Source organism: Panicum virgatum, chromosome 6N, assembly GCF_016808335.1.
Source record: "Panicum virgatum strain AP13 chromosome 6N, P.virgatum_v5, whole genome shotgun sequence".
Lineage (NCBI taxonomy): Eukaryota > Viridiplantae > Streptophyta > Magnoliopsida > Poales > Poaceae > Panicum > Panicum virgatum.
Window position 1 is genome coordinate 2,847,264 of NC_053150.1, and position 12,282 is coordinate 2,859,545.

Consider the following 12,282-nt stretch of genomic DNA (forward strand, 5'->3'; position numbering starts at 1 on the left):
GAATTTTGGAAATTTGGAAGAAAGTTGGGGGAAAACACATACGAAAGCCAGCCAGCCAGAACGCCGCGACCTCGCCTCCACCTTTTTCCCATTTTCCCAAATAAAAACTCCGCCACGAGCTCCGCCTCCGCCCCCACCACTCGCCACCCCCGCCCCGCCCCCAAAACCCTACGCCCCCCGCAAACCCTAGCCGCCGCCGCCGCCGCCAGCAATGGCCGGCCTCCTGCGGCTCGCCGCCCGATCCCTCTCCCGCCGCGCGCTCCCCCCCGCCCCGGCCCACCGGGGGCTCGCCGCCTCGGCGGCGGCCCTGGCGGACGACTACTGGTCCGACTGGGAGGACGAGGAGGAGGAGGCGCGCCGCGCGCGGGCCTCAGCGCCGGTCGCGGGGACGGACCCCGCCGGCGGGGCGCTCCGGGGCGTCCAGTGGGTGGTCATGGGCCGCCCGGGCCCGCAGAAGCACGCCCACGCCGCGCGCCTCGCGGAGGTGCTCGCCGTGCCCTACATCTCCATGGGGACGCTCGTCAGGCAGGAGCTCAACCCCGCCTCACAGCTCTACAGGAAGGTCGGTCGGATTCGAGCCCCGTCCCCTCCCTTCCCTCTCTCCGAAATCACTCGCCCGGCGGCGTCCTTGCGGTCCAATTCGGGGCGGAATCGAGCTGCTCTGCATCGGATCCTCGGTGACTTCGCGATCTCGGGCTCCTGCTCGCGGCACCAGCCTGGATCGCGTGGTTTGATTGATTCATGTGATCCAGGTCGCGCTTTCCTCCAGCACACTTGGAGGATCATTTTGTTTCTTCCAGGAATTTTGGGATTTCCCTCTTTAGGCGATTTCTGGTGTTTATGGAAAGCCGTCTCACACATCATATTCCTGATGATTGATCAAACTTGGTTGGATCTTAGTCTTCTGAACGCCTTTTGGTACTTCTGGAAATTTTCTCGTGACATACCTGTGGACTCTTGTGATCTCCACGGTAGTTCCCTCAGGTTGTGCAGAGCCACGATTTTTCTTCGGACCAGCCAATTTACCGAACTTTTCCTTACCCCCACAAGTATTTTGCAAACCAAGCATTACGATTCCCCAGTCTTTGTATAAGGGTCACAATTCCTTTTTTTTTTCTGCGGCAAGTATTGGGTGATTGAATCCCATGGTGCGGAGAGGAGCGTGCTGCCATGTCTTTTCCCGCGTCCTCACTTTCGTGGACGGCTGCGGGGGCAGCCCCGTAATTTGTCTCTGTCCACACGATGCTGGGGGTAATTTGGGTATTTAGTTTAGCTATGATTCCAGTTTGGAAGTGTGGAATATTCCAATCCTGCCGGCTTGTGGCGGCTGCAGCCTGCATAGGCACCCGTTTGTCCCTCCTGTTGTAACCCTGCATATGTCTGTTCCCTGCAGTCTCTTTGCACAGCTCAACCGTTATTGTTGGGTAGAGTCTAATTCTCATACGTAGAAACTGATTCATTCTAGAAACATATTTTACCAGAATACACTAAGGAAATGTTTAAGAGCTTTTGAAATGGGCTTAGTCGGGTCTTATTTTTTATGCACAGATAGCAAATTCGGTAAATGATGGGAGGCTTGTGCCCGAGGACATCATATTTGGATTGTTGACGAAGCGGCTTGAGGAGGGATACAACAAGGGTGAAACTGGATTCATTCTTGATGGGATACCACGCACCCGTATGCAAGCTGTAAGTAACCATTTACCTTGTATTTGAGGCAACTTAGTTTCATCCTGGTACCATGTAACCAGCACAGTGGTTAAGATGCCTAATTACTTCCAGCATGGTGCGAGTAGAATCATTTCTGATATGTTCATAAATTCATATGTTTCAGGAGATTCTTGATGAGATTGTGGACATTGATTTGGTTCTGAATTTCAAATGTGCTGATGACTGTTTCATGAAGAAGCGGTCAAGGGGTGATATATGTTCCCACTGTGGTCAGCTCTTTGATGTCAGCAAGTCAGCATCTATGAACTGTAGCCCCTGTGTTGGGAGCTATACATGGCATTCTCAGATAGAGCCTGCAAGTGTTCTAGGCCTCGAAGACTCAAGGTTGGAGAGGATGCGTACTTATGCTAAGCAGGTAATGGTTAACATTTGTCTCATCCTTGTTATATACCGAAGAATGCCTAGAACTTTGTCCATAGTGCCCAAGTAAGCAGATGTTGGGCCTTCCAAATTTGCTCAGAATTAAAATAAATAAAACCAAAATTCTTCAACTTATGATTTGAGGGTATTGCATTATTATTGTTCTGTCTGGAAAACCATGATGATCTATATATATATATAGAGAGAGAGAGAGAGATCATCATGGTTTTCCAGACAGAACAATAATAATGCAATACCCTCAAATCATAAGTTGAAGAATTTTGGTTTTATTTATTTTATATATATATATATATATATATATATATATATATATATATATATATATGAGATTTTCAGTTTCGTTGATATCTGATGGAATTTTCATCATGCAGACCAAGCTACTGGAAGATTACTACAAACAACAGAGAAAAATTGTGGAACTGAAGACATCGGCTCGCCCTGGGGAAACATGGCAGGGGCTTGTAGCCGCCCTGCACCTCCAGCATCTGGATGCACCCCCAACACCACACAAACTTACTGTGTAAATATTATCCGTGCTACGTCCGAGTAGAGTCTAAGGGTCTGAATTTCGATCCTGCCTGCAGCATATCTGATATCCCTATGTTTGTGGGTTCTGGCTCCGGAGGGAGTCAGTCGGCTATGTCATTTTTTGTTTGTTGTTGTTACTATAGATAAATGTAAGCGATTTTGCAGACGCGCTTATATGGCTGTAACCGAGAGTTTTGGACTTGCAAGTGCAAGCGTACTCGCTTATGTGGCTCCATGGTGCTGATGTTTTGCACCTATGCTATATATTATCATGATCCTTTAGTCTATTGTGGTTTTGCCCACATCACTTCACCAGATATCTTCTGCACGTGATGTTAATATTGGCTGCCCTTTTGTAACCCTGGAGATGACATGTGAGATGATAAAATGGAGAAGCATTTGTTGAAGATTTAGTGTTTAACAGAACGATCATCTGGAGCTGCAAAGAACCCCTGGCCTTCTGAACTCTGAAACTCCATAAAGCCCCTGGCGGGTAACAGAATTGAAAGAAGAGCAAACTTCATCTATTTGACTGCAATGTGCAGAACTTAATTTTTTGTGGCCCAATTTTGCTTTCTGATCGTTTAAACACATTCATGGACCGTCATGCCGTGTGTTTCCTAGTGATGATCCAACGCATGCGAGAACCCAAACTCACAAAGCTGATCATGTAAGATACTCCCTCCGTATCAAATTATAGGTTGCTTTAGAAAATCTAGATACATATACAATTTGGAATGGAGGGAGTAGGAATTATGTGATTTTATCAACGGCGCAGATTAAATCCCGAGGCCAATCGACGTCCTGTATCCCGCGGAAACCCTTAACCCAAACAACCCAAGGCCAAGCAGGCAAATCGCCGCAGCGCAAACGCAAACCAAACCCCGAAACCCCACCGAGGCGGAGGGCGGCGAACGCGAGCGCGAGCGCGAAACCCCACCTCTCGGCGGCGGCCTCGGAGACGACAAGGGCGGGCAAGACGGCGGCGCCGGCGACGACGCTGATGGAGTCCCTGGAGGCCCTAGTGGCGCACATCCAGGGGCTCTCGGGCAGCCCCGACGAGGTGGCCCACCTCCACAACCTCCTCAAGCAGGCGGACGGCGACTCCCTGCGCGCCCACGCCGCCGCGCTCGTTCCCTTCCTCGGGCACCTCAGCCCCGGGGCCCACTCCCTCGGCTATCTCTACCTCCTGTACGGCGCCTCCCTCCGCCCCTCTCGCCGAACCCTAGACCCCGACCCCCGAACCCCTCGCCTTCCCCCAAACTCTGGTCTCCTAACTTTCTCCCCACCTTGTTCGCTGCAGGGAGGCGTGCGCGACTTCGGGTGCCAATCTGAGGGAATTCGGCGGCGGGGACTTCCTCGTCACCATGGCGGATTTCCTCACCGCGTGCTCGGCGGACCAGATACGCCTGGCGCCCGACAAATGTGCGTGCTGTTTCGATCTTCAGATCGATTCCGATCGCAATGCTCTAACTCCCGTAGTGTTTCTGTTCGCAACGGGTTGGAATTTCACAATTTTTAACCTCGTTTTATGTGCAGTCCTGAATGTGTGTAGGGTGCTTAAGGATCAGGTCACGCAGCTCAACGCCCCCATCAGAGGGATCGCCCCACTCCGTGCGGCAGTCCGTAAGATCCAGGCTTCACCCGAGCAGCTGACCCCGGTCCATGCCGACTACCTTCTCCTCTGCCTGCTGGCGAAGCAGTACAAGGCTGGATTGAGCGTCCTGGAAGACGACATATTTGAAGTCGACCAGCCAAAGGACTTGTTCCTCTACTGCTACTATGGGTCTCAATCGAAACTGTCGCATGCTTTATTTATGGTGTTGGAGCCCATGTGGCTTTTTCTTACGAGCTTGCCTACCGTTGCAGAGGGATGATATACATCGGGCTCAAGAAGTTTCCTAAAGCTTTGGAGCTTCTTCACAATGTGAGGCCTTAACCTATGCCAGTTCCCTGTTAGATGCTTGGATTGTGTGTCCTGTGCTTACTGCGGTGTTTTTCAGGCTGTTACTGCTCCAATGCCATCATTGAATGCGATTGCTGTGGAAGCTTACAAGAAGTACATCCTTGTGTCGCTCATTCAGAATGGACAGGTATGCTTCCGCTCTGTACTGCTGTCTGTCCGTGTTAATGCGGACCTAGAAGATACACTTTTCTGGGAAATTCACCTGATGATCAGTTATAGCAAGTTTATTCCCCACTAGATTTATTAGATGTAGCAATTGCTAAATAAGACTGTATTTGCTACCACTGTATATTTATTGATGTAGCAAGTATTTTTCCTCCCAGCTTAGTGGATTTCTGCTTGTTGTATAACTAGTATTTTCCACCTAGGTGAAAAGATGCGATACCATTCAACCAGCATTCTGCTTCACTTATTGTATGTAGGTTTTTATGCCAATTAGAAATATGGACAATTCACAGTTTCATATACCAAATTCTATGATGCTTTCAAGATTTTGAACAGCTTAAGAAATCTTCAAACCAAGTCTTTATAACATACCAAACTTATATTGTCCCGCACCCGCTGCTAGGTTTAAGTTGTTAGATCCATTGCTCATGCACAAAGAAACATCAGATTTATGCACATAGCAGACAGAATTAGTCAGGACATTTGTGATCAATACATTTCTGTCTTTGGTATTCCTGATATTCAATTTGAGCTAAGGGTACCAACATTTTTACTTGGTTTTTACCTTCTATGAATTTCTGTCTACTCAATGTATGTCCCTGTTTTGTTGTTGTGATTTTACCTGTATGTGAGAGTTAAACGCCTAATCACCTTGAGATCACTGATGCTGATTTGGATATTCTGAGTTTTACTGTGCTGATAGATCTCAATCTGATATGAAATATTATTGTAACTTATATCTTTGCACTCAAGGAGATGTTTTATTGGCTAATCATGTAATTTAATTTGTGTAACAGGTCCCATCATTTCCGAAGTATACATCTGCAGCTGCTCAAAGAAATCTGAAAAATCATGCCCAGGTCTCATTCCACCAAGTTTTAATTTCAAAAGCATCATATGCATGAACTATGCTATGATATGTCGAAGACATTAGCCCTGCTACTTCTAGTGTAATTTTTTTCCTAAATTGATATATGCCATTCTTGGCCTAAAATGGTGAACTATCCTTGTTTTTGTTATTTCTAGTGTAATTTTTCCTAAACTGATATATGGCATTCTTGGCCTAACTTAGGACAATGGTGAACTATATTTAGTAACTTTTTTTTTACTTTTAATCATGAACTGATTTTAGTAAGTTATACAGATAATCAGTGCTGACATTTCTCTTTGATTTGACCACTTGTCATGCTCTAAGTCTAACATATATGGTAGATTTCTCTCTTATTGGTGATAGAACCTCAACCTTTTGACTCCCTAGATGTCCTTTTAGTTGGTCTAGAACAGTTATGATGCTAATCTCCTTCCATTAACATTTTCCAGATTTATGTTGATCTTTGTACAAGCTATGGCAATGGTCGCTACAGTGACTTGGAGACATTCGTTGAATCAAATGCAGCTGCGTTTCAATCAGTGAGTATTTCTCTGCCCGCTTCAGCTGCCAGTTTCTTTACTATTGTCTTCTTTTTATGATGCATGCAACAGCATCTGCTGCCTTGCTTGAAACCACCTGTTTCCTGCGCAGATTTATATTTATATGATTAATAATTTAAGTTGGCAAATGATGCATGCATCTGATTTCCCTCATTATCAGCTCCTCCCTTTTCCTGTCAGGACAACAACCTAGGGCTGGTGAAGCAAGTGCTCTCCTCAATGTACAAACGAAACATCCAAAGGCTGACCCAGACTTACTTAACGCTGTCACTTGAAGATATTGCTAGATCTGTTCAACTTGAAACACCAAGGGATGCTGAAATGCATGTACTTAGCATGGTAACTGTTCTTTCTACGGCATGTTTGAGTATACAGAAAAATGGCACATTTTGTCTTTCCTAATTTCTAATGGTCCAGATTGAAGATGGAGAGATCCATGCAACCATAAACCAGAAGGATGGCATGGTCAGCTTTCACGAAGATCCTGAACAATATAAAAGTGTTGAGATGGTGGAGCATATCGACTCTTCTATTCAGAGGTGTGTCTCATTCTACCACTATTGACGTCAAGGATCATTGCAACCTCAGATTTTTTAAATCAATCCTAGTGCTAGCATTGCATAGTTGATTCCATTGAGTTAGAATTAGATTGAACTAGCAAATATGCCCTTGTTTTGCATTGGGACAAATAAAATTTCTCATACCCCTTGTCCAATAAACATGGCTAAAAATGTAGAAACTAACTTGATTTATGATCCATCTCAATTATTTCCAAAATACACATCAAATTCATGTGCAAACCAGTTTTTTTTAAAAAAATTTAAGCTAGGCAGGAGCAGCAGCAACAACAACAACAACATAGCCTTTTTTCCCAAGCAAGTTGGGGTAGGCTAAGCTAGGCAGAAGCAAAGTAATTTTAAAATATGGAAGCTAAGGTTATTACCATCGTATCCTGGATAGTGCCATTTTTCTTTGAGCAATATTGGATTGTAGAATTGTACCATAGAATAATAAGTTAGCAACTTGTGTAGACATACATACATAAAACAAAGCAATGAAATTTAGCAAATTCTTAAACTCACATCGCTCTTTAGAATGTTGAAATGAACATATTCTTTAGAAATAGGCAGCACACGTTAGCTAAATTTGGACTGATTTGTTCTGAAACAAATTTACTCAGGTTGACAGCTCTGTCCAAGAAGTTGGCTTCAATTGATGAGAACATGGCATGCGATCCTGCATATTTGCAGAAGGTCAGTTCAGTAAGTGTTTCAGACAACTTTTATTTGTTTTCCCCATTTTCCATTACCCGTGCGGTTTGCTAATTTTTGGATTTGATGCAGACTGGACGGGATCGCGGAAGATTCGACTACGAGGACTTTGACACCGTTCCACACAAGTACTTTTGAGATGACCCAAGCCTTGTGCATCTCGAAAATTACAATCGTCAAGCTAGAGGGGGCCATTCCTTATATTAATTCGATCCATCTATGGCTTTTGAAAATTGATGAGATGCTGTAAATTTTGGTTTAAAGAACGGGTCCGTCGGAGAAGGCAGATTGCTTCTGTTCCAGTAGAAATTTATCGTGTCAAGGATGTTTGCGGGCGGGCATCGTTTCATCAGCATCTCAGCTCAGCACCTGCATGCTGGGCTGTCTTCTAGTGGGTACCATATTTCTAGCTGATTATGCTGTGCTCAGCATTACGATTATACCAACAAACACTCGAAAAATACTCTTCGCTTCTGAATTACGAACACAAGATAATTACAACATGACAAAATTTCTGCAAAAATGTTGCCAAAATTAAGTTCGTGACCTTTTCCGTTGATATATTTCGGTCGAATTTTTGTAGATGCAAGATTCCTAAACCTCTCGCTCAAGTGCTCAACCCTCCCCTCGTGCCTGCCAATGGCGATCGTCGGCGGCTTGGACTGTTCGCCGCTCCCCCACTCGAGGACGAGCAGCCGCCGCGCACCGCTTCCGCCGCTCAACCCCTGCTTCTGCCTCCCTGGCGAGCCACGCCGCCTCCGCCCTTGCCGTGAGTCCCTGGCCACGGCCACGCCGCCATCTCGTCCCGACGAGGAACCCCGCAAGAGCCCGGTCGATCCCGCTCTGCTACTCGCTGCTTTTGCCGCGGCGGCGGCGGCAGCCAGCCCGCATTATGCGCTCGCCGCGTCCGGCGGCGCCATGGGAGGGCGCTCCTACTCGTCGTCGTCGCGCTCCTCCTCCTCGACCTCCTCTTCGTCATCCTCGTTCTCCTCCTCATCCTCTTCCTCATCATCATGGTCGAGGCCCTCGTCCTCCTCGACTTCCTCCTCTACGGAGCAGGAGGCGGAGGCGACTCGCCTATCCGTCGGCACGGCTCCCTCCTCATCCTCTTCCGCCTCGTCACGGTCGAGGCCCTCAACTTCCTCCTCGCCGGAGCAGCAGGTGGAGGCGACTCACGTATCCGTCGGCACGGCGCGGCCTCCCCCGGTGGCTACGGCCGCCCAGCGCGACGCGGAGATGCGGTTCTGGGGCTACCTAGCTTCCGCGTCCGTCAGCGCAGCTGCCCTGTTTCTCGCTGTGCGGCACTACACCCGCCCGAGGACGACCGTCGTCAAGCTCCAGGTCCTACAGATTTTACCAATTTCTTGATCAGTTGACACTAGTTAGTAATTCAATCCTGACTACTCGCTGTAGTGCTATACACATCTGTGGAGTAATGAGGAGTTTGTCATAATTCAGGTTGCGTTGCTTGGTCTGGCAAAGTCATTCCAGAAAGATCTGGACGAGATTGCCGAGAAGGTGGATGCTTCTAATCAACGATGGTATAAGTTCATATTGACAGGTAATGCAGATTCTAAATTATTACAGCTCGTGTGCTTCAATAATCTGCGCCTCCTTTCACGATTAGTTTCTTTGCTGTTAGTTTGTTGTGAGCAAACACTTTCTTGCAGTGTTCAATGCTCAGACATGATCCAATTGTTTTGTCAAGTGCATGATCTCACTAAAATACTGAAACTCTCAATCGATGCTACCGATGCAGCAGAACATGAGACTTTTAAGCTTTTGGACAGTACGTTAGGCATCTCCAGAATACTTAGGGAACTGTAGAACTGAATCTGCTATAGCTCTGCATACAAAGGTGAATTATTAGAAGCAGGAATACATAGCTATAGTTGCAGCGAAGTTGACAAATATCTGCAACCATGAGTTTGTATATTCTGTGTAAATGAGTGAATAAAAATAATTGCAAAAATTGCAAATATTAGCATCTGTAGAAATGTAGAAACTATCTTCTTTGAGGAAGTATTTGTAGAAACTATCTTGTTTATCAATAAGAACCAATGTGATTGTAATAGCATCACTGATACAGGTGCACTACAGTTTATACATACAAAAGGACTATCCACACATCTTTTAAGGACTGAAACCTGGTCGCGCTCGCGGCTAGGGACAGCGTCCACATCAGCCAAAAAAACAGCAGCCGTCAGATCACGCGCGAATGGTAGAGATCGTCTACTAGAGATCTGGCTATTTTGCAAAAGACTCCCTGGACTTCATGGAAATCAACCCGCCATCCAAAGACCTCTCTTAGAAATTGTTTCATAAAACCCCCTAGACTTCATCGAAATATGACCCACCATCCACCGGCCTCTCTCACAAGAAAGTTTTCATAAAACCCCCCGAACTTTGTTAAAATATGACCCGCTATCCACCAGCCTCTCACGCAACTTTTCAGAAAACCCATGTACCTATCATGAAATTATAAAATCATTCTGGCATATTGTAAAATGCAAACAAAAATGTAGAAAAATAGGAAAAAATGAATTAGCTTTTGTTGGATAAGAGGTATCCTATAAAAGTATTAAATCTAAGCAATGTCAATTCTGTCCTTACCAAAAAATTAAAATGTGCATAAAATCATGTCAACTTTAAAGTTAGTATGCATAAAAATCGTGTCAACTTTAAAGTTAGGATGCATAAAAGGCACCATAACATGCAAATCCACACACGCAAACTCACACAGCCATGACACGAACGATGAAGGCCATAAGTATTCCAGCCATGGAACCCACAACAACTAATCAACTCTATTTCTACAGCATGAACCTACGAGCGAGGCTGTGGAGAATAAAATGGATTGAAGTACACTGACTGAAACGACAATTTCTTTTCAATTAACTCACAACTAAATGGACGGATCGTGATCAATCAAGAGCAAAGTATGATATGACAATAAATATATCTAATCTAATAGTATATTTTTAACTTTTTCCTCCCACATGTCTGGAAGCCGAGATAAGCCGTCCACCACGAACAATAAGTCAATTACACACAGACAACTAAAACATTCAGATCTTATAATGATAAAATAGAGGCATACATTATACCTTTCTTTTTAATAAATATTGCACACTACATTGTCTACTAAATGTTAATACACATTCCTAACATTTAGATTGTCACAAATTTTGTTATAAATATATTAAATATTTAATAATACAACAACAAATAAAAATGAGGGCCACTTTTGCGCGGCAGCGCCGCGCATTGTTCTAGTTGTTGATCAGAAACTTGTATATAAAATGTTTTCATTGAAGCATCGTTATTAGATCATGTTTGGTCTACAACTGCTATTATGAGTTGCGCATTAATACCTGTGTGTTTACCATAAGGTTTCACGTGAATAGAATTATACCCTACTAGGCATTAGCTGTTTATCATATCCTGATAAATGACCATTTTTGTAGAGACCATATGCTCCTTGCGCCGCCACATTAATTGTTGCATCTCTTCAAGCTTATTGGTAAGAAACATGTACAATGTCAAAAACCTTTTTTCATAGATTCTGTTCATATGCACTCCCTTGTAGGGCAACTCGCTAAATCTTGCAATTTCCCACACCATTTATTTTAGGTCGATGTGAAAGATACAGGTGACTCATGGGAGCAGCATTTTGACAAAATTTCTATCGACGAGAGGAGCAAGTTTGATGAAGAAACCCTCTACAACTTGGAAGGAATCAAGATAAAGAAAAATTACTCTAGAAAACCAGATAGATTCAGAAATGAGTACATAGTGGTACGTGTACTTTTCATGGTAAAATTCTACCATGAAAATCATCGTTATCTAATTTTCTTCACTATGAACTGGTTTAGGCTTATTATCTAGAGAATTGTCTTGAACTCGTGTTTCTTTGTTGATTTGTGACATGTTTAAAAAGTTGCCTGATAATTCCCTAATGCTCAGTTAACCATTCTGGTTGCTGCCGATGGAGCGCTGAAGTTCCCTGAAGTCAGAAACTACGCAGATCTGGAAGCAGCTGTGGAAACGCTCAACTCTATTCCCGCAAGGCAAATTCAGGTATTAATCGTACATCACAATGATTTTTCAGAGCTTCAAAGTATGTTTGATTCCTGATTGGGCCTGTTATTTCAGGGCATTCAAGTTTTATGGACTCCCCAAGATGAGGACGACGTTCTTTTGGAAGAGAAGCTACTGAAGGATTATCCTTATCTGAAACCCTTGTGTGATGACTAGAGTAATTTTGTCCCGGGTGTTCGTGGAGATCATAATACGGGTAAATATAGGTTTTGGTAGCGAGCTGATTGATTGTTTTGTACCGGCCATATAACTTCAAAAGTTTGTGGCTGCTTATTCAGGGTGCACTGTGCAGCCCGGGCTGCCACCTTACATAATGGTAGATTAGTTGCTATGAACTTACAGAAAGAAGTTGTATAAACCGATTTTTATAAAATACAATAGGGAAATGCCAAGGACAATTCTCATTTATTCCTCTCCTGGCCGTCCATCGTCCCCCAGTGGTCCCGTGCCGCCGGCGCCCTCGGCATCTCGCGCCGGCGCGCCTGCAGACTCCGGTGATGACAGCGTCTCCGGGGAACAAGAAGGGGATGACGTGTGGGACCCACACGTCAATGGGTGTGGAGGGAGAGAGGTGAAGAAGTTGTTAGGATTTGAAGAATGAAAAATAGAGAATTTGTTGGAGTAAGCAAGTTAATATGGCGAGAAATCTTTTTATTCAGTTAACGGGAGAATTAAATAGAGAGTGAAAAATAGCTACTCTCTTGGAGA

General features: G+C 44.8%; 2 protein-coding genes across 4 annotated transcripts; both read left to right on the forward strand.

Annotated features, from left to right (window-relative positions):
* The first annotated feature begins 147 nt into the window (after positions 1–147).
* LOC120677568 (probable adenylate kinase 7, mitochondrial) lies at positions 148–2,928 on the forward strand. The gene is made up of 4 exons (XM_039958721.1): positions 148–562; positions 1,549–1,689; positions 1,835–2,086; positions 2,484–2,928. The coding sequence occupies exons 1-4, from the start codon at positions 212–214 to the stop codon at positions 2,634–2,636; spliced, it is 897 nt and encodes a 298-aa protein (XP_039814655.1). The 5' UTR covers positions 148–211; the 3' UTR covers positions 2,637–2,928.
* Positions 2,929–3,467: 539 nt separating this feature from the next.
* On the forward strand, positions 3,468–11,949 carry LOC120677569 (COP9 signalosome complex subunit 3-like). 3 transcript variants are annotated; one of them, XM_039958724.1, is made up of 13 exons: positions 3,468–3,831; positions 3,944–4,065; positions 4,180–4,426; positions 4,510–4,567; positions 4,644–4,733; positions 5,569–5,631; positions 6,092–6,181; positions 6,383–6,541; positions 6,620–6,741; positions 7,383–7,455; positions 11,107–11,271; positions 11,440–11,553; positions 11,629–11,949. In XM_039958724.1, the coding sequence occupies exons 1-13, from the start codon at positions 3,644–3,646 to the stop codon at positions 11,728–11,730; spliced, it is 1,593 nt and encodes a 530-aa protein (XP_039814658.1). In that variant the 5' UTR covers positions 3,468–3,643; the 3' UTR covers positions 11,731–11,949. The 3 variants fall into 3 exon arrangements, with proteins under 3 accessions (XP_039814658.1, XP_039814656.1, XP_039814657.1); XM_039958722.1 differs by lacking the exons at positions 11,107–11,271; positions 11,440–11,553; positions 11,629–11,949 and adding an exon at positions 7,546–7,885 and having other exon boundaries at positions 7,383–7,464; XM_039958723.1 differs by lacking the exons at positions 11,107–11,271; positions 11,440–11,553; positions 11,629–11,949 and adding an exon at positions 7,546–7,885.
* Positions 11,950–12,282: the final 333 nt, after the last annotated feature.